The sequence below is a fragment of the Oncorhynchus clarkii genome, chromosome 30 (assembly GCF_045791955.1).
Source record: "Oncorhynchus clarkii lewisi isolate Uvic-CL-2024 chromosome 30, UVic_Ocla_1.0, whole genome shotgun sequence".
NCBI classification, from domain to species: domain Eukaryota; kingdom Metazoa; phylum Chordata; class Actinopteri; order Salmoniformes; family Salmonidae; genus Oncorhynchus; species Oncorhynchus clarkii.
Window position 1 is genome coordinate 12,770,347 of NC_092176.1, and position 25,001 is coordinate 12,795,347.

General features: G+C 40.2%; 2 protein-coding genes across 11 annotated transcripts; one reads left to right on the plus strand and one right to left on the minus strand.

Annotated features, from left to right (window-relative positions):
* The first annotated feature begins 461 nt into the window (after window positions 1–461).
* On the plus strand, window positions 462–10,697 carry LOC139390138 (protein GUCD1-like). Of its 10 annotated transcripts, none has more exons than XM_071137329.1 (6): window positions 462–792; window positions 7,150–7,270; window positions 7,377–7,542; window positions 7,982–8,073; window positions 8,213–8,454; window positions 8,756–10,697. In XM_071137329.1, the coding sequence occupies exons 1-6, from the start codon at window positions 717–719 to the stop codon at window positions 8,845–8,847; spliced, it is 789 nt and encodes a 262-aa protein (XP_070993430.1). In that variant the 5' UTR covers window positions 462–716; the 3' UTR covers window positions 8,848–10,697. The 10 variants fall into 10 exon arrangements, with proteins under 10 accessions (XP_070993430.1, XP_070993432.1, XP_070993428.1 ...); XM_071137331.1 differs by having other exon boundaries at window positions 490–792; window positions 7,150–7,234; XM_071137337.1 differs by lacking the exon at window positions 462–792 and adding an exon at window positions 6,416–6,632 and having other exon boundaries at window positions 7,150–7,234.
* LOC139390135 (ureidopropionase, beta) lies at window positions 10,436–21,567 on the minus strand. The gene is made up of 9 exons (XM_071137325.1): window positions 21,327–21,567; window positions 18,421–18,592; window positions 18,128–18,215; window positions 17,396–17,490; window positions 16,605–16,763; window positions 13,553–13,804; window positions 13,237–13,279; window positions 11,145–11,299; window positions 10,436–10,905 (listed from the first exon to the last, which is right to left on the minus strand). The coding sequence occupies exons 1-9, from the start codon at window positions 21,428–21,430 to the stop codon at window positions 10,822–10,824; spliced, it is 1,152 nt and encodes a 383-aa protein (XP_070993426.1). The 5' UTR covers window positions 21,431–21,567; the 3' UTR covers window positions 10,436–10,821.
* Between the last annotated feature and the right edge of the window lie 3,434 nt (window positions 21,568–25,001).

Here is a 25,001-nt window from a genome sequence, read left to right on the forward strand (position 1 = left end):
AATCCAAAGGGTTCACATACTTTTTCTTGCCAATGTTCATCACATTAACTTATTTGGGACTGGGGGGCAGTATTGAGTAGCCTGGATAAAAAGGTGCCCAGAGTAAACTGCCTGCTACTCAGCCATAAAAGCTAGAATATGCATATAATTAGTAGATTTGGATAGAAAACACTGAAGTTTCTAAAACTGTTTGAATAATGTCTGAGTAGAACAGAACTCATTTGGCAGGCAAAAACCTGAGAAGAAATCCAACCAGGAAGTGGAAATCTGAGGTTTGTAGTTTTTCAACTCATTGCCTATCGAATGTACAGTGTCTATGGGGTCATATTGCACTTCCTAAGGCTTCCACTAGATGGCAACAGTCCACAGTGGTGGACAGAACAGAACCCTGTTTGAGGCTTTTACTGTGAAGTGGGGGCGAATGAGAGGGGATTGAGTCAGGGCTCTGGCAGAGTGGCATTAGCTGACCAAGCGCGTTCACGTGAGAGTTAGCTTGCGTTCCATTGCAATTCTACAGACAAAGGAATTCTCCGGTTGGAACATTATTGAAGAATTATGATAAAAACAACCTAAAGATTGATTCTATACTTCATTTGACATGTTTCTACGAACTGTAATATACATTTTCACCTGAACTTTCGCTTGGACTTGCCTGCGCATTGTGAGTTTGGATTGTGTACTAAACGCGCAAACAAAAAGGAGGTATTTGGACATAAATGATGGACTTTATCGAACAAATCAAACATTTGTGGAACTGGGATTCCTGGGAGTGCATTCTGATGAAGATCAAAGGTAAGTGAATATTTATAAGGCTATTTCTGACTTCTGTTGACTGCACAACTTGGCGGTTATCCGTTTGGCTGTTTTGTTGTCTGGGCGCTGTACTCAGATTATTGCATGGTGTGCTTTTTCGGTAAAGCTTTTTTTAAATCTGACACAGCGGTTGCATTACACAGTGTCTCTAAAAGTCAGTCCACGGTAAGACAAATTGTCTATAAATGGAGACATTTCAGCACTGTTGCTATCCCTGAGTGGCCGTCCTGCAAAGACGACTGCAAGAGCACAGCACAGAATGCTCAATGAGGTTAAGAAGAATCCTAGAGTGTCAGCTAAAGACTTAAAGAAATCTACAATACGTAAAACACTAAACAAGAATGCTGTTCATGGGAGGACACCATGGAAGAAGCCACTGCTGTCCAAAAAAACCATTGCTGCACGTCTGAAGTTCACAAAAGAGCACCTGGATGTTCCACTGCGCTACTGGCAAAATATTCTGTGGACAGATGAAACTAAAGTTGAGTTGTTTGGAAGGAACACACAACATTGTGTGAAAAAAAAGGCACAGCACACCAACATCAAAACCTCACCCCAACTGTAAACTATGGTGGAGGGAGCATCATGGTTTGGGGCTGCTTTGCTGCCTCAAGGCCTGGACAGCTTGCTATCATCAACGGAAAAATTAATTCCCAACTTTATCAAGACATTTTGCAGGGGAATGTAAGGCTATCTGTCCGCCAATTGAAGCTCAGAAGTAAGGTGATGCAACAGGACAACAACCCAAAATACATAAGTAAATCAACAACTGAATGGCTTCAACAGAAGAAAATACACTTTCTGGAGTTGCCCAGTCAGTGCTGACCTCAACTTGATTGAGATGCTGTGGCATGATCAAGTGAGCGGTTCACACCAGACATCGCAAGGATATTGTGGAACTCAAACAGTTTGGAAAGAGGAATGGTCCAAAATTCCTCCTGACCGTTGTGCAGGTCTGATCCACAACTACAGAAAACGTTTGGTTGAGGTTATTGCTGCCAGAGTGTCAACCTGTTATTAAATCCAAGGGTTCAGATACTTTTTCCAACCTGCACTGTGAATGTTTACACAGTGTGTTCAATAAAGACATGACAAATATTCATTGTGTGATTAGATTAAGCAGACTGTGTTTGTCTATTGTTGTGACTTAGAAGAGGATCAGATCAAATCTTATGCAGAAATCCAGGTAATTCTAAAGGGTTCATATACTTTGTCTTCCCACTGTATGTTGAATCTGAAAAAAAATCATCCCACACTCAGCCCCGCTCCACATTCTCACCCCAGTCAAGATCCGCTACTACGTCTCGGCAGTGACAATTGTCGTGGAATAATCAGAATTTGTTGGTAACATATGTAAGATGTTTTATATTCATCCTATGTTTGTAAATTACTTCTCATCAAGAATGTTATTTTTGTATAATACTGTGGCAGGGTTGCAGTATCTGTTCTATGTCAAGACTAAGTTGCATGGGCCGCAGAGAGGGGAGAGGTCAAAGTATCATCATGTGTAAACATATCTGTGTGTGCCAGTTCACTCCCTACTTTTCCCATCGGGGATGGCAGTGTCTGGAATCATTCTATCCTCTCCGTGAGTTTGTCCAGGATTGGTTGTATTTAGAGTTTTTTTTTTTTTTTTTTTTTTTTTTTTAATTTTACCTTTATTTTACTAGGCAAGTCAGTTAAGAACAAATTCTTATTTCCAATGACGGCCTAGGAACAGTGGGTTAACTGCCTGTTCAGGGGCAGAACGACAGATTTGTACCTTGTCAGCTCGGGGGTTTGAACTTGCAACCTTCCGGTTACTAGTCCAACGCTCTAACCACTAGGCTACCCTGCCGCCCCAGTATTTAGAGTTGGTTGTATCTAAATGACAATTTCATATATGCCTGTTGATATGGAGGATTGGTTTATGGTTCTGGGGTTTGAGAAAGGAGACAAAGCTGAACGATGAATTATGCCGATGCTGTCTTATCCTGTGTGTGTCTTTGCTATAAAGGACCTAATTTGAAATGTGGAAGGGGCTCTCAGAGAATTCATTTATAGACACTGAATTGCCTGAGAGTCACAGGATTGTGATAGAGCTGATATAATTAAAGATGGACTTTGATATCTAACTCTGACTTGTGTGTGGTTTGCGCTCATGATTTGGTAAATAGAGGAAATTTCCACGACACAATGCATTCTTTTTACTAAATGGTACGAGCTAAATAGTATGAGACGATGAGTAGCCTACATAGTATGCAGTTTAAGTATGGAGCACGCTAGTATGGGTATTCTTAAAAGGCCAATGACTAACAAGGACTTGGCATGATGGCACTAACAGACTGGCACCCAGGCCAGTAGGATAAGGTGGGTCTGATTAGGGCCAGAATGTAATGTAAATCTGTACCTTGTGCTTTGAGAACGGCAGCTTTGACTCTTCCTGCTCCAGATTCCTGGTTCTTGTTCTTCATACTCTTTAGCATGGGTGCGTTCTTCAGCATGTCAGGGAGAATGAGGAATCGGATCTTGCTGTCTCGGATGTACACCTGCTCCAGCTGGGCTACACGGCCATCTCTGTGGGTCACTGTGATGTTGGCCATCTTGAGGAGGCAGAATGTGTAATAAGAAATACATCACATCTAGATAAGGAAAGGAGTTAGGTAGGTTGTGGAGGACTACTTTATGTGTAGCTGAGGAACCCTCAACTCCTTTCTCTTATATGGAGGTGGGTTTTGATGACTGGTCGCGGGATTTGCTAGCAACAACATTGAGTCACCATGAGTCGATTCTTGTAAAAATGTCAATTCTGAAAACGTTTCCTGTTTTTCAAGCAAATGACTTTTAAGGGAGTATGCGAGCACGCTCATTCGGTTAGCCGAGCTCGGCTAGCCATACTTAAGCATGACACCGGAATAAGGTCAGGGGTTACGGTTAGGGTAGGGACATCAAGGTACCTGGACAGCACAGACCAATTGAATCTCAGCTCACCTAATATGTAGTATGAGCAACGAAGGGAAAAAAAGTTGGCGGCTGTATTCGCTAAAAGATTTTATAGCAGTATGAATTTCAGCCTCCGGTGGAAGCGCCGCAGTTGTAGCGTTTTCAGAATTTCATTTTTTACAAGAATCGAGATGAGATGGTTACTCAATGTTGTTGCTAGCAAATCCCATGACCAGTCATCAAAATTCAACTCCGCCTTGATATAAGGGAACAGAGTTGAGGGTTCCTCAGCTACTTTATGGGGGACTCAGGGATCATAGAGGCTGATTTGCTACTCTTTATTTTACTGATGTAGCTGGCAAGGTAACTATCATTTTACTTAAAAGAAAAAAAGTATTTAATTCCCAGTGCCGAGTTAGTAGTGTAACTGACACGTAATGTAAGCTAATGCAATACATGTTTCAACCACTCGACTGAAGTTCTGTCTGAAGTGAATGAACTAGTTAGCTACCGCTGCCAGTTCAGCTCTAGACTAGCTATCAGTTTGATGAAATAATTAAGACACACAAATGACTAGAGGAAGTCTGACCACAATTGATTTGATTGTGCCGCCTGGCTCAGACTTGCCGTGCTGTGTTAAAAAGACAGAGGCTGGTTTACCAAAATCAAAATCACTCATTTGTTTAGGAAAAACATTCCCTATTGCCTCAACATTTGCTCTCTGTATGGGACAGATATGCTTCGCATACACCTGACCAATCGGGCCTGACCTATATCATAACACGTGAGGACGTGACAAATAAACTTGAAAACAGGGAAATGTTTACTGACTGCTCAGGAGGTAAAGGGGAAGTCAGATGTTTGGAATAAATTGGTCTAGTTCTGGAAAATACTGGAGATAAAGAAAAGGTATGGAGCAAGCGCTGCATGCATTTTAGGCCTTTGTGTGTGTGTGTGTGTGTGTGTGTGTGTGTGTGTGTGTGTGTGTGTGTGTGTGTGTGTGTGTGTGTGTGTCAAACAGGTGCTTTTAGATTACAATCATTTTTATGGCCATTTGGAATAATTTATAAGCGTACCAGAGAGTCTGTTGTAATGTTTATTTTGGTTGTAAAGCCTTTATTACAGCAAAGACATTATAAGTTGCATTCATTCTTGAATGCAAATTCCGAAATTGAAAAGTTTAGGTCTATTTATTGTTTAGGCTAAGTATTCAATTGTCGCTTTCTTTTATTTTAAAACTAAAATGCTTGATTGCATTTCACATCATGAATGACTCATATGCTGTGTGATGACGAATAAATGATTGATTGATACAGTAGCCTATATAAGTGTTAACATATAGGTCTAAGTAAGTTATTGATACGGTATTAATACTAAACAGGGTGCGCTCCTAGGCCTACAGCTCCATGGTGGTCATACAAGGCTTCTTTACTAAGCCTACTAATGATAATGACATGACCTATCATAATAACAACAACAATGATAAAGGAGGGTTATTATTATAAATATTATTTTTATGACAATTTGGAACAGTGTAAGCAACACTATATGAATTACAAATAATAACAGAGGCTGGTCTAACGGAAAAAAAGTGTAAAGCCTTTATTACAGCATAGCAAAGATTAAAAACAGCCGAATTTGTGAAATTGTTGCATGAGGCTTGGTGCTCACGGAATCAGTAGGCTATCAACCAAAACACTCAAAACAGGCAACAGAAGCAGGATCACTATTAAAAGGACAGTTTAAAAGGACATTAGAAGAGACTTGCTTGGGCCAAGAAACACGAGCAATGGACATTAGACCGGTGGAAATCTGTCCTTCGGGTCGGATGAGTCCAAATTTGAGATTTTCGGTTCCAACTGCCGTGTCGTTGTGAGATACAGAGTAGGTGAGTGGATGATCTCCGCATGTGTGGTTCGCAAAAATCAAATCAAATTTTATTGGTCACATACACGTGTTAACCAGGTGTTATTGCGGGTATAGCGAAATACTTGTGCTTCTAGCTCCGACAGCGCAGTAATATCTAACAGTTTCACAACATATACCCAAAATATATGTAAATCTAAGTAAGGAATGGATTAAGAATATATATATACACACACGTCAGAGCGGCATTGGACTAAGATAAAGTGGCATATACAGTGGGGCAAAACAGTATTTAGTCAGCCACCAATTGTGCAAGTTCTCCCACTTAAAAAGATGAGAGAGGCCTGTAATTTTCATCATGGGTACACTTCAACTATGACAGACAAAATGACAAAAAAAAATCCAGAAAATCACATTGTAGGATTTCTAATGAATTTATTTGCAAATTATGGTGGAATGAGCAGTGACGCTCCTCTGGGTGTAAACCTGAAGTTCTCCTGAGTAAAATAGACCCCCCTTATACTGCAACACAACGTAGAGAAATTGTGTATGGTGCAATAAATTACAAGAGTACATACAAAAAAATAAACATTGTTGACAGTCTTGAAAAAATAAGAAAGAAATAAAACACATATCTCATTTAAATACTTTAATTATTATTTATATCATAACTAGTATAACATTTATAGATACTTGTGCACATTTTCCATCGTTTTCGCCTAATTATTAATTTACAAAGCGGAACTGTTATGCTGAAGAGTCCAAAAATCCTTGACCCAGAAGAATTTAGTTATTCTTGCACTCTTCAGTGGTGTTTCGTTTGTAGTTTTCTCTGAATATAACCATATGTCTAGTTAGTTTACTAGCTAGCTGAACAGAACTGTCTGTGTACACTAGAAACCATTCCTCAACAGTTCACATACGTCAAAGCTGTAGCTACCACTCTGAAGGATCTAACAGTTAACTTAGTGAGCGAATCGACCATCAAGTCGACCTACCAGATGTAAATAATGCTAACGTTATCTGTTAGGGTAAGCTAATTTCGTTGTTAGCTAGGCAGTCCTAGCCAACACCCTCATGAGGCAATCCAACTCCGGAGAATTAGCTAGCTACCATCTGTAAACAAGTCTGACTACTTGGGTTTTGCATCTAGCAGCAAAGAACAATCCAACAGAATGTCAGGTAAATGTAGTTATGTTCTAGCTAGAGTGGTTTTGAAATGTAGAGTTTGGTAGTTGACCCCACTTAATTTAGCTAACGTTAGCTAGCTAGCCACCAATGTAAACAGTGGAGCAAAAGCACCCCATCCATTTCATGACATTGTCACATGTGAATACTACTTGCTTTCTATATCAGTGGTGCTAAAGGAATTTCCAATCCACGTGAAAAACATTAATTAACTAGCTAGCTAGTTTTGTAAACATGATTTTAATTCATTTAGAGAAGCTTACCAGAACAGCAAGTAACATACAGATTTAGGCCCAGGTGAGGACCAGTATCTATGATTGTGTACTTCTTTGCATCAGCCTCATATCTTGTTTTTGACAGGTGATGCCATTCTGCTGAATGTACCTGTCATTCGGCAGCTGTACCACTGGGACTGTGGATTAGCCTGCGCAAGAATGGTTTTGAAGTACGGGAACATTTCGTCATATACTTTACATACACGGTACACAGACTTGCATGTGTCGGCATTTTAACTACAGTAGATACAGAAAATTGTGACGCTGAAGACCTCATCATGCAAGAGTCACTTTTTGTCCATGATTTGGCAGGTACCTCCACCCTGTGAGTGATGAGGAGTTTCAGGGTGCTTGCTGGGAGCTGAAGCTGACGGAGAGCGTGTGGACAATTGACTTGGCCTACCTCATGTGCCAGCTGGGGGTCAGGTACCGCTTCTGCACTCAGACACTGGGTGTTGACAAGGGCTTCAGGAATCAGGTAATGAGGCAACACTTTGTAGACCATCACAAGAAGTACAACAGTTATAATGTATAAGTATATTTCATTGTCATGTACCCATTAAAAGGAGACCATTGCGCTCTTCCGGAAGTTTGGTTGGTGCATAGAACCTGTGAATTCACACTCAAAAAGATGTCGCATAGCTTCTTTTTTTTTTTTTTTCATTGCATCAGGGATAATGTACACAGATGTTTCGGCTTTGCAGCATTCTTCAGTGTGTAGAAGGCAGCTGCTAAAATGTCCCTGATGAAATTAGTGAAATAAATAAAACGATTCTAAAAATGAAGTAAGCTTTATGCAACATCTTTTTGAGTGCGGACCCATCACACCTTTTTTGATGTAGCCCACCATAACAAATATCCTTAATTAATTAACCTGAGACTCTTATCATGTGTTTGTTCCTTTCATCTTTTTCCAGTCCTTCTACAAAAAGCATTTTGACACTGAGGAAGACAGAGTGAACAAACTCTTCCTTAAGGCTGAGAGCAAGAATGTCGTGGTGAAACAATGGTTAATTAACTTTGTGAAGAATAAAGACAAATTGTTCCAAAACTACCAGCTTGTCTGGTTAGTAATAGTTGTTTTCCAGACCTAGAGAGAGAATAACTAACAGATCCTAACTTTCTCCCTTTTTCAATGTCACCTGTAGCTCTGTGACAATTCAGGAAATCCAGGAACATGTTGACCTGAGCCATGTGGCCATAGTGCTGGTCAACGCTGTGGTTCTGGTGTGTGAACTCTGCTCTTCGCCTGTCAAGTACTGCTGTTTCCTGCCTGTGGGCCAGAAGTGCTTCTGCAGGAAGCCAGAATACCAGGGTCACTTCGTGGTGGTGTGCGGCTTCAACCGGAGCAGCGGCTGCATCTTCTACAACAACCCTGCCTACTCAGACCGTGAGTGGTCCCTCTACACATCTCTAACAGTTAACAGGGCCACTGACATACCAGACCCATATATCATTAAGTATAAGTGTGGAATAAATCGCATTGTAATTTGGACATTGAAGTTCTATCATTTAAACGCTTCTTAATAAATTGCACAATAACATTAACACCTGACCCCTGCATGGTGCATGGCATGAACATGTAACCAGAGGGTGAAAGGTTGACCATGTTCTTGGCAGTAAGCACAGGGAAATTGAGTAAGATTGAAAATATCACATTGACAGAAAGCCTTTGGGTGTTTTGCTTGCAGGCGTGTGTTGCACCAGCATTAGTAACTTTGAAGAGGCTCGAATGAGCTACGGGACAGATGAGGATATTCTGTTCATCTTCAAGGAGAGCTGATGGTGGCGGTGCAGATGGTCTCCACATCATCATAGCGTCCCATCCTCACTATGATGACACAACAGTGTGTCTACAGGTCCCTGAACAGGGACTGCTGGTTCCAGCTCTGGCCCAGTGTTGTAGATGAGCCTGGGCTGTCCACTCCAGTGCTAACATGGCTGATTGCTCACAGAACATACAACACCACTCCAACGTCACCACACACAGCCCATGCTAGTCGTCAGTGTCTAAAGGAATAACAGCTGAAGAGATCAACAAAGCAAGTGTGATTTTTATGTTGGTTGGGAGACAAGCAGATAGATGAAATAGAATAAATGAATTTTGACAGTGTCCCCTTTTGTTTAGTTTTAGTTGATTCTACCAATTGACATTGTGAAATATTTAGCAGTGCAAGCCTATACATCCTATTCCTAATGCTGAGTGGACAAAATGCCAATGACACTCAAGTTGTTTCTAAACTTGGAGACGAGGGCAAAACAATGCACATACGAGGGCTTACGGCAACATGATGCTTTCTTAATAATTTATTCTGGTGTCATGTATTTGTCATTCAAGTCTGATGGGCCATGTATAGCTGCTTTCCTCCCCTAAGACTAGCCTAGTCTTATTTTATTAATAGTTTGATTTGTATTAATTGTATTTATTAAGGATCCTCATTAGCTGCTCAGCTACTCCTCCTGGGGTCCAGCAACATTAAGGCAGTTATATAACGTTTAAAACAGTACATGACATTGCATTTCATAACACTTTACCCAATACATTTAGTGTGTTCCCTCAGTCCACTACTCCACTATCACATATTTACAATACAATATCCATGTGTACGTGTGTGTAGAGTGTGTGTCTTATCATGTGTATGTGTGTGTGTGTCTCTTCACAGTCCCCGCTGTTCCATAAGGTGTATTTTTATCTGTTTTTTTTTAATCTGATTGTACTGCTTGCATCAGTTACCTGATGTGGAATTCCATGTTGCCAGGGCTCTACATAGTACTGTGCTCCTCCCATAGTCTGTTCTTGACTTGGGGAACGTGAAGAGACCTTTGGTGGCATGTCTGTTTGTTAAACTTAACTTATTATTTAGAATTTGCTAATAACAGGGAATAGAGGGAGAAATAGTTTTTGAAGGACTCAGGTAATTAATGTTCATGAAGTCTGATGTGTTGTACTACGATGGCAAACCCATTTCACAAACTCATTTTCTTAATTCAAAACGCCTCGACCAATAGCCTGTTTATGGAACCAAATCTGCCCGGCAGGCTTAGATGTCGGCAATCGGAACATCATGTTCAACCTCAGCCAGCTGCTTGGAACAGACTTTGCTCTTGTTGTGTGCACCAGTTAATCAGTTAACTTCGTTTTCATCGGAAGGTCCCTTTTCAGGGTTGCACTACATGCCTCAATCTCCATGCTCTTTAAGTTAGAGAAAAGAGAGAATGGAGACAGTGTAAAGTCTGAAATACTCAGTACGGGGTATGGATGCTTTGTAGGTTTTTCTTCAGTGTATGACTTAATGCTACAGTAAGGTTTTAAAGGATTTTGATCATAAGATGTTTTCTGTTGAAAACCGCAATCAAGTACTGACAACACATAGAATGACACCTTTATTTAATTCTCATTCAACATTTATTTTTACATTTTGGTATCATGGATGATATTGCACTATGGTATTTGTACCAGCCATAATTCTGTATTATTTAAATAATATTTTAACATAAGATATTTTCCCAATCTACTAATTGGGTGGGAAGACAATTTATTCCTGGTTGTGTATTTGTTATCTATTAAAATGGCAAACTTTTTTTTTTACAATTCCAATTACGTACTGTAATCAATAAAATAATTTTAACAAATGGCTGGCTTTAATTGGTCTGTTCATACTCTTGATGGCACTAGACATGTCTGCCTCAACAGTGACTTCATGTCTACAGTGCAGCCCGTCTCCATGTAGAGGTCCCTTCAGAACGCATGGATCTTCTACTCCTTGATAATGTTGGGTTTGAAGTCCTGCTTGGTGGCCCTGGTGAGCTCCTCTGCATACTCTTCGTACCTCCCAGTCATCTGCAAATAGTTACAGTGCAAACTACTTCATGCAAATGTAATAGACGAGGGTCGTGTTATCGCCTAACTGAAAGCTAGAAAGGTAGACCAGATAGTGATGTCTATTAGGCACACATGCATTTCCAATAAGGATGCAATGAACTGCTATTACTACCAAAAACATGAGCTGAAATCATGTAAAATATGGCCCATGGTATGTACAATTCTTGTGAAATAAGGTTCTCATGAAAGTAGTTCACCTTAAAACTCCATTTGTCACTGATTTGCCTGGTCAGGTTGAGGTCCATTTCAGTCACAAGGAGTCCGTCACGGGTTCTGGACAGGCCTGGTGAGCGGCTGCCATCCGGAGCAGCCACATAGCTTGACCCATAGAAGTACCCAAAATCTTGGTGAGCTATAAAAGAACAAAGACAGAACTCTGGTTGACAATGAGCTTTTCAATAAAACTGGTCAGAGGAATCCCAACTGAATGACAGATGGCTCGTGTCTACCTGGTCAGATTTCACCTACGTGTAACGAGTAGGGCAGGACTGCATGTTCAAACTGACACTTTATACATGGGTCTTTGGAAATGAGTGTGGATATAATGTTCAGAAACATGACACTTGTTGACTTGGCTGCTTTCCCCAGGCCTGTTCTGAGTGTCAACAGCAAACAGACACTTTGCTTTGGGGTATGGCTCATACAGTGAGGACCAAAAGTGTTTGGATAGTGACACATTTGTTGTTTTGGCTCTGTACTCCAGCACTTTGGATGATACAATGAATATGAGGTTAACGTGCAGACTGACAGCTTTAATTTGAGGGTATTTTCCTCCGTATCAGGTGAACAGTTTAGAAATTACAGCACTCTTTGTACATAGTCCTCCCATTTTAGGGAACCAAAAGTATTTGGGCAAATTCACTTACACCAAGTTTACAAAACATTAAGAAAACCGTCTCTTTCCAAGACAGATTGACCAGGTGAATCAGTCTTGATGTCATTTGTTAAATCCACTTTAAATCAGTGTAGATGAAGGGGAGGAGACAGGTTAAAGAAGTATTTCTAAGCCTTGAGACATGGATTGTGTACAGTCTGTGTGCCATTTGGAGGGTGAATGGGCAAGACAAAATATTTAAGTGCCTTTGAACGGGGTATTGTAGTAGGTGCCAGGTTTGTGTCGAGAACTGCAACGCTGCTGGGTTTTTCACACTCAACAGTTTCCTGTGTAAATCAAGAATGGTCTTAATGGGAAACAGACGCATCACAAATCCTCAACTGGCAGCTTCATTAAATAGTACCAGGAAAACACTAGTCTTAATGGCAATAGTGAAGAGGCGACTCCGGGATGCTGGCCTTCTAGGCAGAGTTGGAAAGAAAAAGCCATATCTCCGACTGGCCAATAAAAAGAAAAGATTAAGATGGGAAAAAGAACAGACACTGGAAAGAGGAACTCTGCCTAGAAGGCCAGCATCCCGGAGTCGCCTCTTCACTGTTGACGTTGAGACTGGTGTTTTGCGGGTACTATTTAATGAAGCAGCCAGTTGAGGACTTGTGAAGAATCTGTTTCTCAAACGAGACACTCTAATGTACTTGTCCTCTTGCTCAGTTTTGCCCCCGGGGCCTCCCACTCCTCTTTCTTTTCTGGTTAGAGCCAGTTTGCGCTGTTCTGGGAAGGGAGTAGTACACAGTGTTGTACGAGATCTTCAGTTTCTTAGCAATTTCTCGCATGGAGTAGCCTTCATTTCTCTGAACAAGAATAGACTGAAGAGTTTCAGAAGAAAGTTATTTGTTTCTGTCCATTTTGAGCCTGTAATCGAACCCACAAATGCTGATGCTCCAAATACTCAACTAGTCCAAAGAAGTCCAGTTTTATTGCTTCTTTAATCAGCACAACAGATTTCAGCTGTACTAACATTATTGCTCAAGTGTTTTCTAATGATCAATTAGCTTTTTAAAATGATAAACTTGGATTAGCTAACACAACGTACCATTGGAACACAGGAGTGATGGTTGCTGATAATGGACCTCTGTACGCCTATGTAGATATTCCATAAACAAATGAGGCATTTCCAGCTACAATAGTCATTTACAACATTAACAATGTAGTTCTGATCATTTTATGTTATGTTAATACGCAAAAAATGTGCTTTTCTTTCAAAAACAAGGACATTTCTACGTGACCCCAACGGTAGTGTACATCCATGTAAAATTCTTGACAGAAAGATGCAGTGGTGAGTTGAAATAGAAATATGCATATGACTATATTTTGTCACAGACAGGATAAGGCAGGAGAGGACAAAGTAATATGCATGATATTACACTGTCCTTAAAAAAGACAAAGATTCATACCTTTTTTTCCATCCCCAGAGGTGAACTCATTGTTAAAGTGCTCCTACATAAAACAAGAGATATCCTTGTCAGAAAGAGAATCATGATGGCACATACATAATGTAATTTACACCAGCTGTGAAGTCTAGCAGTGGCATATATGGTTATACACAATAGAAGGAATACCAGTATACATACTGTAGATAATTGGACTATGGAGGCAGTAGGGGGCAGCATAAAATAGATGTTACAATGCCTCTAGGACTTGCCTCAATAATAGGTGGTTGTAATAGAGAAAGATGTGCAACAAAATAATCCCGTCTTTGGTGGTACTTACTGTCCCAACACGGTTGATTCCACAGGTGAAGCAGTGGTTTGCTATTGCTGCATTCCTAGCCTCGATTGACCACATGGGCTCACTGAGTCCTCCAACAGTTGCAGAGGGGTTGAAGATGATCTCTGCTCCATTCATGCTGTACATGAACCAGTTGAGAGGGTGATGGCGCCCATAGCAGATGTTCACAGCAATCTTTCCAAACTGGGTCTGAAACACTTTGTGGCCAGTGTTTCCCTCCATGTAATATGTGGACTGAGTTAGAGAGGGAAGAAAAATATGTCAAAGCAAAAGTCTGTGCATATCTGCATCGAGTACAGTATATCTTCCATAAAAACATGTAAGAGGTGAGCATAACAAGGTTACATGTAAGGAAATATAGAAACAAAAGACAAAAATTAAAGAAGGTTCAAATAAATTCTCATAGAAATACATTAGACCTGTAGAGGTTAAGGAAATTGTTGATACTGTAGGTGTCAGTGTAGGACAATAAACATGAGCAACGAACATGTCATACATGCCATGTCATCTGCATGAGTATGCAGAATCCATTGACCTGTAAATAGGTTTAATGGATGACATGACTTATTGAAAATTGCCTGAAATGAGCGTGCACCCATGTCTTCCTAGAAACACCATTGTGGGAGCTGGACATTAGGACTTACTGTTTGATGAACAAATAGGACACGATTCTATTAATATGTACACGGTGATCTGCTCAGAACTTGTTGTACACTTACAGTGCATTCGGAAAGTATTCAGTCCCTTTGACTTTTTCCACATTTTGTTACGTTACAGCCGTACTCTAAAATGGATTAAATAAATAAAAAATCCTCAGCAATCTACAATGAAAAAGTGAAAACAGGTTTTTAGATTTTTTTTGCAAAAAAACAACAACTGAAATACCTTATTTACATAGGTATTCAGACCCTTTGCTATGAGACTCGAAATTGAGCACAAATCAAATCAGAATCAAAATCAAATCAAATTTATTTGTCACATACACATGGTTAGCAGATGTTAATGCGAGTGTAGCGAAACGCTTGTGCTTCTAGTTCTGACAATGTAGTAATAACCAACGAGTAATCTAACCTAACAATTCCAAAACGACTACCTTATACACACTAGTGTAAAGGGATAAAGAATATGTACATAAAGATATATGAATGAGTGATGGTACAGAACGGCATAGGCAAGATGCAGTAGATGGTATCGAGTACAGCATATACATATGAGATGAGTAATGTAGGGTATGTAAACAAAGTGGCATAGTTTAAAGTGGCTAGTGATATATTTTACATCAATTTCCATCAATTCCCATTATTAAAGTGGCTGGAGTTGAGTCAGTGTGTTGGCAGCAGCTCAGATGCATCCTGTTTCCATTGATCATCCTTCAGATGTTTCTACAACTTCACTGGAGTCCACCTGTGGTAAATTCAATTGGACATGATTGAAAAGGCACACATCTGTCTATATAAGGTCCCACAGTTGACAGTGCATGTCAGAGCAAAAACTAAGCCATGAGGTCGAAGGAATTGTCCATAGAGCGCAGAGACAGGATTGTATCGAGGCACAGATCTGGGGAAGGGTACCAAAAATTGTCTGCAGTATTGAAGGTCCCCAAGAACACAGTGGCCTCCATCATTCTTAAATGGAAGAAGTTTGGAACCTCCAAAATTCTTCCTAGAGCAGGCCGCCCGGCCAAACGGAGTAATCAGGGGAGAAGAGTCTTGGTCAGGGAAGTGACCAAGATCCTGATTGTCACTCTGACAAAGCTCCAGAGTTCATCTGTAGAGATGGGAGAACCTTCCAGAAGGACAACAATCTCGGCAGCACTCAACCAATCAGGCCTTTACGGTAGAGTGGCCAGGCGGAAGCCACTCCTCAGTAAAAGGCACATGACAGCCCGCTTGGAGTTTTCCAAAAGGCCTCTAAAGACTCTCAGACCATGAGAAACAAGATTCTCTGGTCTGATGAAACCAAAATGGAACTCTTTGGCTTGAATGCCAAGTGTCAAGTCTGGAGGAAACCTGGCACAATCCCTACGGTGAAGCATGGTGTTGGCAGCATCATGCTGTGGGGATGTTTTACAGAGGAATAGACTGGGAGACTAGTCAGGATCGAGGGAAAGATGAACAGAGCAAAGTACAGAAAGATCCTTGATTAAAACCTGCTCCTAAGCGCTCAGGACCTCAGACTGGGGCGAAGGTTCACCTTCCAACAGGACAACAACCCTAAGCACCTAGCCAAGACAACGCAGGAGTGACTTTCAGTCTCTGAATGTCCTTGAATGGCCCAGCCAGAACCCGGACTTGAACCCGAGCGAACATCTCTGGAGAGACCTGAAAATAGCTGTGCAGCAACACTCCCCATCCAACCTTACAGAGCTTGAAAGGATCTGCAGAGAGGAATGGGAGAAACTCCACAAATACAGGTGTGTCAAGCTTGTAGCATCATACCGGAGAAGACTCGAGGTTGTAATCGCTGCCAAAGGTGCATCAACAAAGTACTGAGTAAAGGGTCTGTTTTTGCTTTGTCATTAGAGGGTATTGTGTGTAGATTGATGAGGGGGAAACAAATATTTTAATCCATTTTAGAATAAGGCTGTAACATAAAAATTATGGAAAAAGTAAAGGGGTCTGAATATTTTCTGAAGGCACTGTACATGTACATAACCTTTCAGACATAGAAAGCTCAGCATGTACTGCACGGCAAGTATGGCAGTAAAGTAGGGTAGGAGGTGTGCTGTCCACACATGCAAGAGCCCTCTCTGAACCCTGTAATTTAACTAATGCCAGTGTGCTTTCACTGTTAAATTCCTTGAGGCTCACTGGAAAACCATATTCTGTGACAGAAGGAACCAGTTCCCTTGTTCATGGATAGGTTGTGGACAGAGGCACAGACCACCATGGGAAGAATCCATAGGGCCAGCTGTGAGACATACAGTACTGTATACTGGGTGTTTTGTCACTTTGTGACAAATTGGGCTGTATACATTCAATTGTTTATTGATTGTTTGATCGCTGATAAACAAAAGATTGATTAGTGTACTGACCTCGTTGAAGTCTCCCACTCGGGGAATGTGATTCTTCCTGGTTTTACCCAGCACGCTGCCCGAGTTAGAGACCACTACCGCCGTGTTCCACAGAACGTTGTGTACCTCCTCTCGCTCCAAAATGGGCGATATCACTACCATATTGTATTTCTTTGCCAGCTAAAGACAAACGAGAGCAGTTTTAGACATGGGTCATCATACAAAGACACACGGCTGGAATTGCCCATCTTTATCAGCACACATACAGTATGTGTACATACAGGGATGTATTGTGGACAACAACACACAGCTACATGCTGGAATGCTCATCTCCGATGGGAGCTGGTGTTTTTTTTTATTTTTTACATGTTTTAGTCCCCAAGCTGAGCATGAATTCCCGCTGCAAACATTTATTATTCAATATTATTACTCAATATTATTATTCAATATTACTAGCTTGCGAAACTAACCAGTACAGTACAACCACTCTGTTTCTTAAAACAGTATACATTCAACAATTAGGCCTATATAAATGTTGTAGAATGTGCCTTGTAATGAATCATAATGGAACATTATTTCACATGCTAAATAATACACTAAGGAGCAATGCCAATCTCCAATCTATGCAATGGCATTATTTAACTGTTTCATATCTGTTAGTTGCTGTAAAAGGAATTTGTAAAACTTCAGTGTAGTCGTGTATACTTACTAACCATACTATTAAATGGCTACTACTCTGACTGTTCTCAGAGTATGAGTCACTAGCAGTGTTGCATTAGACATCTCACCTCACCTCACCTCTCACCTCTCACCTCTTGGCAGAAGCGGGTAGTGTATCCTTCTTCTGCAGACTCAGCAAATTCTGTCCACGGTTCTTTCTCCCGGGTACAGAAAGCAAAGGGCATAGCTGGGGTGGGGAACAAAGCAGGATCATCTCTAAAAACTCAAGGCAGTAAGAGTAAGGCAAGAGAGCAGCTAAACATCACTTTGGGTGCATATCATAAGTGCATCTCTCAGAGGACAGAAAATATGCTCAAACTATTTGTCACATGATCCTTCTTTACACCATGAGAAGCATTTTGGTGCAAACTTCTGTGTACGCTTATCAATGCCGTAAATAGTTGTGGGAATGGGGGTCACCTCCCTTGCGGGACACTTTGGGGTGAGTTTAGTATGTTTCTATACTGGGAGACTCTAAGGAACCAGAGTAATGCACTCCTCATTCACAACACATCAAAATGCCATTCAGGAGCCAAAACAAATAGGACAACAGACTGTTTGGTGTGCTGCTGACGTCCCTATGACCAATTAAGGACAAATGAACCTACTGCCGTATACCCAGATCCTATCACCTTGGCTAATCCAATATCACCCTTTTATAATTTCTACAGTTACTGTAAAGTGAACAAACACAATTTGTATCCTATTTAAAGTGGAATTATCGTATTCTCTGTAACAAATTGCACAAAGAAAAGTATTGGGAAAGCATTGATAAGCTTTAATAGGCTACCCCAGTAAGACTGACATTTAGTTATGTCACTCACTCCAGGCCTCCTGAAAGCAGACAATGTTGACCCCACACATGGCCGCCACATCCACCATCTCACCAATCCTTTTGTGGAGCGCTGTGATCTGGGCAGGGGGATAAACACAGCGATCAGTCACCAAGCCTCATGCATTTTCGCAACACTGCTAATAGCAAGGACTTGAAAGTGCAATTGTAACTTCACATGCATATATTATGAGAAGGAAGAGAGAAAGACATAGCTTTAAACAATATTGTAGTAGGCTTTGGTTGGTAAAATAGATGGAATCCAAGTAGTCATTCTTCTCTAACCTGATCCAGGACAGGGGCATCAGTGGGCAGGACGATGCGGTTTTGAATGAGGCCCACCCGGACAGTTCTCGGGGTCCTGAGCTGCTCCGTGGAAGCTTCAAACATGTACCCCTGAAGCTCAAAGTCCCTCTCCAAAGCTATCTCCACTGCACATGCTGGTAGAAGCAACTTCCTGAAAGAGATTGTCAAATGTGCTGTAAACCTTTTAGTTTCAAGGAGGAAATAAATCAATATGTGGAAGGCCAGAAGGTCAGACAACCCTAATTACCCAGACAAAAATTACTTAATTGACTCTCATCTGGGTTCACAGACCCTCAGCAACACATGTACTGCTAGTAAAACCTACAAACAAGTGCATTTTTGTGTGATTGTATTAACAGTTGGCTAACTAACAAAATACCAAAACATTGTTTTTGATTTAACTATCCCTTAAATTTGGACACGGCTGCCAGGGTGTAACAAACATATACTCAGTGAAAGGCTCAATACTGCCCCCATCTACAGGCACAAATACAACAGAGGTTGAAAGGACACCTACTGGTCAAAGTCCACTTGATTGTAAATCATTAACTCACTATGCAGAACATCATAGTGAAAAGGAATCACTGGATAGGAAAAATAAAGACAGCAATATTTTCCTGTATGTTCCACTTTATAGTAGCAGTGTCAAAATGTGGCCATACATACTGTCCAAGTAGTTATGAAACTTGATCTATTTTCTCTGTTAGCCTACTATCCAGCAGATCTGACCCGCTTGCTTACAGCTGCACTAGGGTTGGACAGGCTTCCACTGTAGATTAAGACGCCATAGGAGCCAGTGCGAGATATGAGATAAGGCTCGGAAAACATACCTCAATCCAGGGATGAGAAATGCATTGCACTCAATGATTTATACATACAATAGATGACTGATAGGTGGTGCTGTGTTGAAGCCACCGTGTCTCCATCTTGGCACCCCAACCATTGTAAAACATGTTTTGGACGCTAATAGAAATGCATTTTTTAATGTCTCTATTTGTTTTGTATTATGTATGTATTATTTTAAAGACACCTTAATGTATGCTTTTAAAATATATTATGTGATCTAAAAATACATTCATTCCATTCATCAACTCAAATTGCTCCTTTTGTAATGACCACCCAGAAACAGTGTTGAATCTTTTTTGGCATTGTATGCATGTAAGAAAACTGTGGCAAGACATCAGTAGGTTTATAATTGAACACATTTATGAAGATTTTACACTATTGTGGAGAGATGTACTGTTTGAAAAACATTAAAATATATATATATATACATTTCCTTTAAAGTATATATATTTTTAGATTACTAATGATACTGTCCCAACTGCAATAAATAAATACTTAAATACATGCAATTTTGTCAATTTAATACTGTAAAATTCCATTAATTCCTATGGAGGACTTCTACTGGGGAGTGTCACACAAAGGAGCTGATTGGCTGACACTGTCATTCCAAAATGACTGCTTTGGCTTCTGCTACCTAGTATGAGGACGAAAAGGAAATCTATCTTAACATTAATAAATGTGAACTCATAGCTGTCAAAGATTGTGTGACACCTTCATATTATGGTATTCCAGTAAAAGAAGAACTTACATATTTAGGCATAACCATTACAAAGGATCAGAAGTCTAGAGGCTTACTACATTTGAACCCTCTTAATAAAAAAACCCAGAAGCTAAATCAATGGCTACAGAGAGACTTATCTTTAAAAGGTAGAGTCCTAATAACCCAGGCTGAAGGTATCTCTAGACTAACATATGGTGCTCTATCTTTATATATTGACAGTAAAATAAGCAAGGAGATAGACCAGATGCTTTTCAACTTTCTTTGGAGAAACCGTACCCATTACATTAGGAAAACTGTTGTAATGAACACTTATGAGAATGGTGGACTGAAATTTCTGGACTTTACTACTTTAAATAATACTTTTAAGATCAATTGGATAAAACAATTCCTAAGAAGACCCACTTCTATCTGGAATTGTATTCCTCATCATGTCTTCTCTACTTTTGGTGGCCTTAACTTCCTGTTGTTTTGCAATTATAATATTGACAAAGTTCTGCCAACCACTATATGAAGAAGTTTAAGGAAAACATCAACTCAAATTGCTCCTTTTGTAATGACCACCCAGAAACAGTGTTGCATTTTTTGGGGCATTGTATGCATGTAAGAAAACTGTGGCAAGACATCAGTAGGTTTATAATTGAACACATTTATGAAGATTTTACACTATTGTGGAGAGATGTACTGTTTGGATTCTTTACATACAATAGAAATAAACTGAATTTTTTTAATGTAATTAATTTCATTTTCTTTTGGCCAAATTTCATATACACAAATGTAAATTTACAAACAGAAAACCACATTTTCGTACCCTACAAAAAGAAATTGAACTGTAATTTAAGACGGTTAAATGCTCTACTAACAAAAAAGCTGTTAGAATTGTAAGTATATGTATGTCCCTTAAGGTCCTTGTGTAATTGTAATGTGATATTGTACCCCCTAGCTCGATTGTCCATTGTTTGTAATCTATGTATGCTTGTGTTCCCTCATGTGCTTTATGTATTGACTTGTTGTTAATAAAAAATGTGTTTAAAAAAAAATCAAAGTAAAAAAAAATTAAGGACGAAAAGGAAAGTTTTCCGGAAAAAATAGCAGTCTTTCAATCCTTTCGATTCGGAGTACAATGTCTTTCTCATCACTGGATTGAGGTACGTTTTCCGAGTCATATCTCGTTCCGGCTCCGTGTTGTCTTAATCTGTACAGGAATACTGTCTGACCTAGTGCAGCTATAAACAAGCGGCTCGGATCTGCTGGCTAGTAACCTACAGACAGGATTTTTTAACCCGGATAATGTTGCGTGCAGAATTCGACAACAACTCACTTGGTTTCTTTTCCAAACAAGATTCGTTTAACTTCTTTCAATTCCTCATCTGGAATATGTTTCTCCAATGTCTTCTCCAGAGATTCAAATGCAGACCCCGACATTTTGAGGCTCCTTCTGTATACTGTCCAAGCCTTGTGCGTGTGTTTGTGAATCCGATAGCCTAGTAAACCCACCCCTTCGACTATTGGGCAAAATCTACATGCGGAAATGCAACCAGCCCGATTCCATCACATTTCTCATCGTCAAAAATCATGGTCAGCACTACAAGTATGCTTTTGACAGGTCTCAGGTGTATTATTGGACTAGGGTAGGTCAACTGTGTCTACAAATGTACTGAACAAAAATATAAACACAACATGAAACAATTTCAAATATTTTATTGAGTTACAGTTTATGTAAGGAAATCAGTCAAGTGAAATAAATTCATTAGGCCCTAATCTGTGGATCAGATGACTAGGAATACGGATACATATTGCAACGACCCTGGGTTTATACGCGCGGATATCGATATTGACTCTGCCGCTTGAGCATGCTTTTGGGACTGAACCGATAGCGCGCTGGACTTCGGGCTAGAAGATCGAGGGTTCGAGGCCTGCTCCCTGCCTTTTTCATAACAGTATGTTGGCCAGAGATAAAAAAATAAATAATTAAACATAGGGGCGTGGATCAGTATCTGGTGACCACCATTTGCCTCATGCAGCGCGACACATCTATTTCACGTAGAGTCGATCAAGCTGTTGATTGTGGTCTGTTGACCTACTCATCTTCAATGAAATGCTTACTTACAAGCCCTTAACCAACCAGTTTTAAGAAAATAGAGTTAAGAAAATATTTACTAAACAAACAAGTATATATATAGGCTATACAGGGGGTACTGGTACGGAGTCAATGTATGGGAGTACAGGTCAGTCGAGGTAATTTGTACATGTAGGTAGGGTAAAGTGACTATGCATAGATAATAAACAGCGAGTAGCAGCAGTGTAAAAAAAAGGGGGGAGGGGGGTCAATGCAAATAGTCTGGGTAGCCATTTGATTAACTGTTCAGCAGTCATGGCTTTGGGGTAGAAGCTGTTAATGAGCCTTTTTGACCTAGATATTGGAGGGGACTGGAACACGCTGTCTTACACGTCAACACAGAGCATCCCAAACATACTCAAGGAGTGACATGTCTGGTGAGTATGCAGGGCATGGAAGAACTGGGACATTTTCAGATTCCAGGAATTGTGTACAGATCCTAGCAACATGGGGCCGTGCATTATCATGCTGTGACTTGAGGTGATGGCAGCGGATGAATGTCACAACAATGTGCTCGTCATGGCATTCAAATTTGAATGCCATAGATAAAATGTAATTGTGTTCGTTGTCTGTTGCTTATGCCTGCCCATACCATAACCCCACCGCCACCATGGGGCACTCTGTTCACAACGTTGACATCAGTAAACCGCTCGCCCACACAGCGCCATACACGGGTCTGCGGTTGTGAGGCTGGTTGGACTTACTGCAAAAATCTCTAAATTGGTGGCTTTTGGTACAGATATGAACATTAAATTATCTGGCAACAGCTCTGGTGGGCATTCCTGTAGTCAGCACGCCAATTGCACTCTCCTTCAAAACTTTAGACATCTGTTGCATTGGGATGTGTGACAAAACTGTACATTTTAGTGCTCTTTTATTACCCCCAGCACAAGGTGCATCTGTGTAATGATCACACTGTTTAATCAGCTTCTTGATATGCCACGTCTTTCAGGTAATAAGCGTTTTGTGCATATGGAACATTTCTGGGATCTTTTATTTCAACTCATGAAATATGGGACCAACATTTATATTGTTGTTAAGTACATATATAGGCTACCTTTATTAGTTGTTCAACTAATAATTTAATTTAAACATTATTAATTGTTGTGAATACATGGATAAGTAGGCTCAGGCTACATTTATATGCCTTTAATAAGTTCAATGGTACATATAGTCTAATTCTCACATTAGACTGCAGTTTACACAGGCAGTCCAATTCTGAACTTTTTCCATTAATTGGTCTTTTGACCAATCAGATCAGCTCTTTTAAATATAATTGGGCTGCCTGTGTTAACTCAGACAAATAATCCTAGATTAGTAAAAAAAAATTCTGGGACAATACCAGCTTCTAGTACACACAGGAGACAAGCTACATGCAAGTACCATTCTTACTTTTACCAGGGTGTTGTGTCTTTGGCTATGCCGGATTAAGTGATATGACATGCTATTCTATAAAATCCTTTCTCTGTAATTAATTTTACCTGATTGAGCTAATCACGTAAATGTCATTAACTAGAAAGTTGGGGCACCACAAAATAATATTTATAGAGCTGTTATCTTCCGAATAAACTCTTAAAGACCTAGTAATATTTTACATCAATAGCAGTCAATATTAATCGTCACCTTATTTCAGTCTCATCTGAAAGTTGTAAATTCTTGAATATCTTCACAAACACTGGCTAACAAGTTGAATCAGCAATACAAAATTGGGTTTAATTATTTATTTACTAAATACCTAATTAATCACACTGAATTACAAATACACAGAATGAATCATACCTTGATTACAAATGATGTCATAAAGGAAAACGTCCCTAGCAGACGGAACAGATATGACAGCTGGTTACACAAAGAAAATGGGGGTTGGGTTTGAGTGAAAGAGCAGGAAGACTGAAGAACAAAGGGAGAAGCGATGTCTCTATCGTAAATACAGGATCTTATGCATTCTAAATTACCGCCCATTTGGAAAAGGAAAACATAATGAATATTTACTCAGAGCTGCGCTTCAATAGGTTGGTGGTAGATGGAAGGTCGAGTTGCCCAAGAGTTCTTCCATCCTTTGAAGAGTGTCTATGGTGTTGAATGGGAAACGTTGTAGGAAACGTTGTAGTGTCGTCGTTGTGTGGTAGATGGGATACTCTGTCTGTCCTCTCCTAGCCCACGTTTACAGCGGCCGCTGCTAACTCAACGGCTAGGAGGTATCACTTCTGTAGCGAATAAGAGTTCAAAGTTCATACCATTCGCAACCAAAGCTCACGCTGAGGTTGGCTTCGTTCTGTAGTTATTATCTGAATCCTTCTGACATCGGATCGTCATCCTAATGTACCCGGAACAGGAGGTTACATTATCGTCAAGGGCTTTTATATACAGTGCCTTGCGAAAGTATTCGGCCCCCTTGAACTTTGCGACCTTTTGCCACATTTCAGGCTTCAAACATAAAGATATACAACTGTATTTTTTTTGTGAAGAATCAACAACACAATCATGAAGTGGAACGACATTTATTGGATATTTCAAACTTTTTTAACAAATCAAAAACTGAAAAATTGGCCGTGCAAAATTATTCAGCCCCTTTACTTTCAGTGCAGCAAACTCTCCAGAAGTTCAGTGAGGATCTCTGAATGATCCAATGTTGACCTAAATGACTAATGATGATAAATACAATCCACCTGTGTGTAATCAAGTCTCCGTATAAATGCACCTGCACTGTGATAGTCTCAGAGGTCCGTTTAAAGCGGAGAGAGCATCATGAAGAACAAGGAACACACCAGGCAGGTCCGAGATACTGTTGTGAAGAAGTTTAAAGCCGGATTTGGATACAAAAAGATTTCCCAAGCTTTAAACATCCCAAGGAGCACTGTGCAAGCGATAATATTG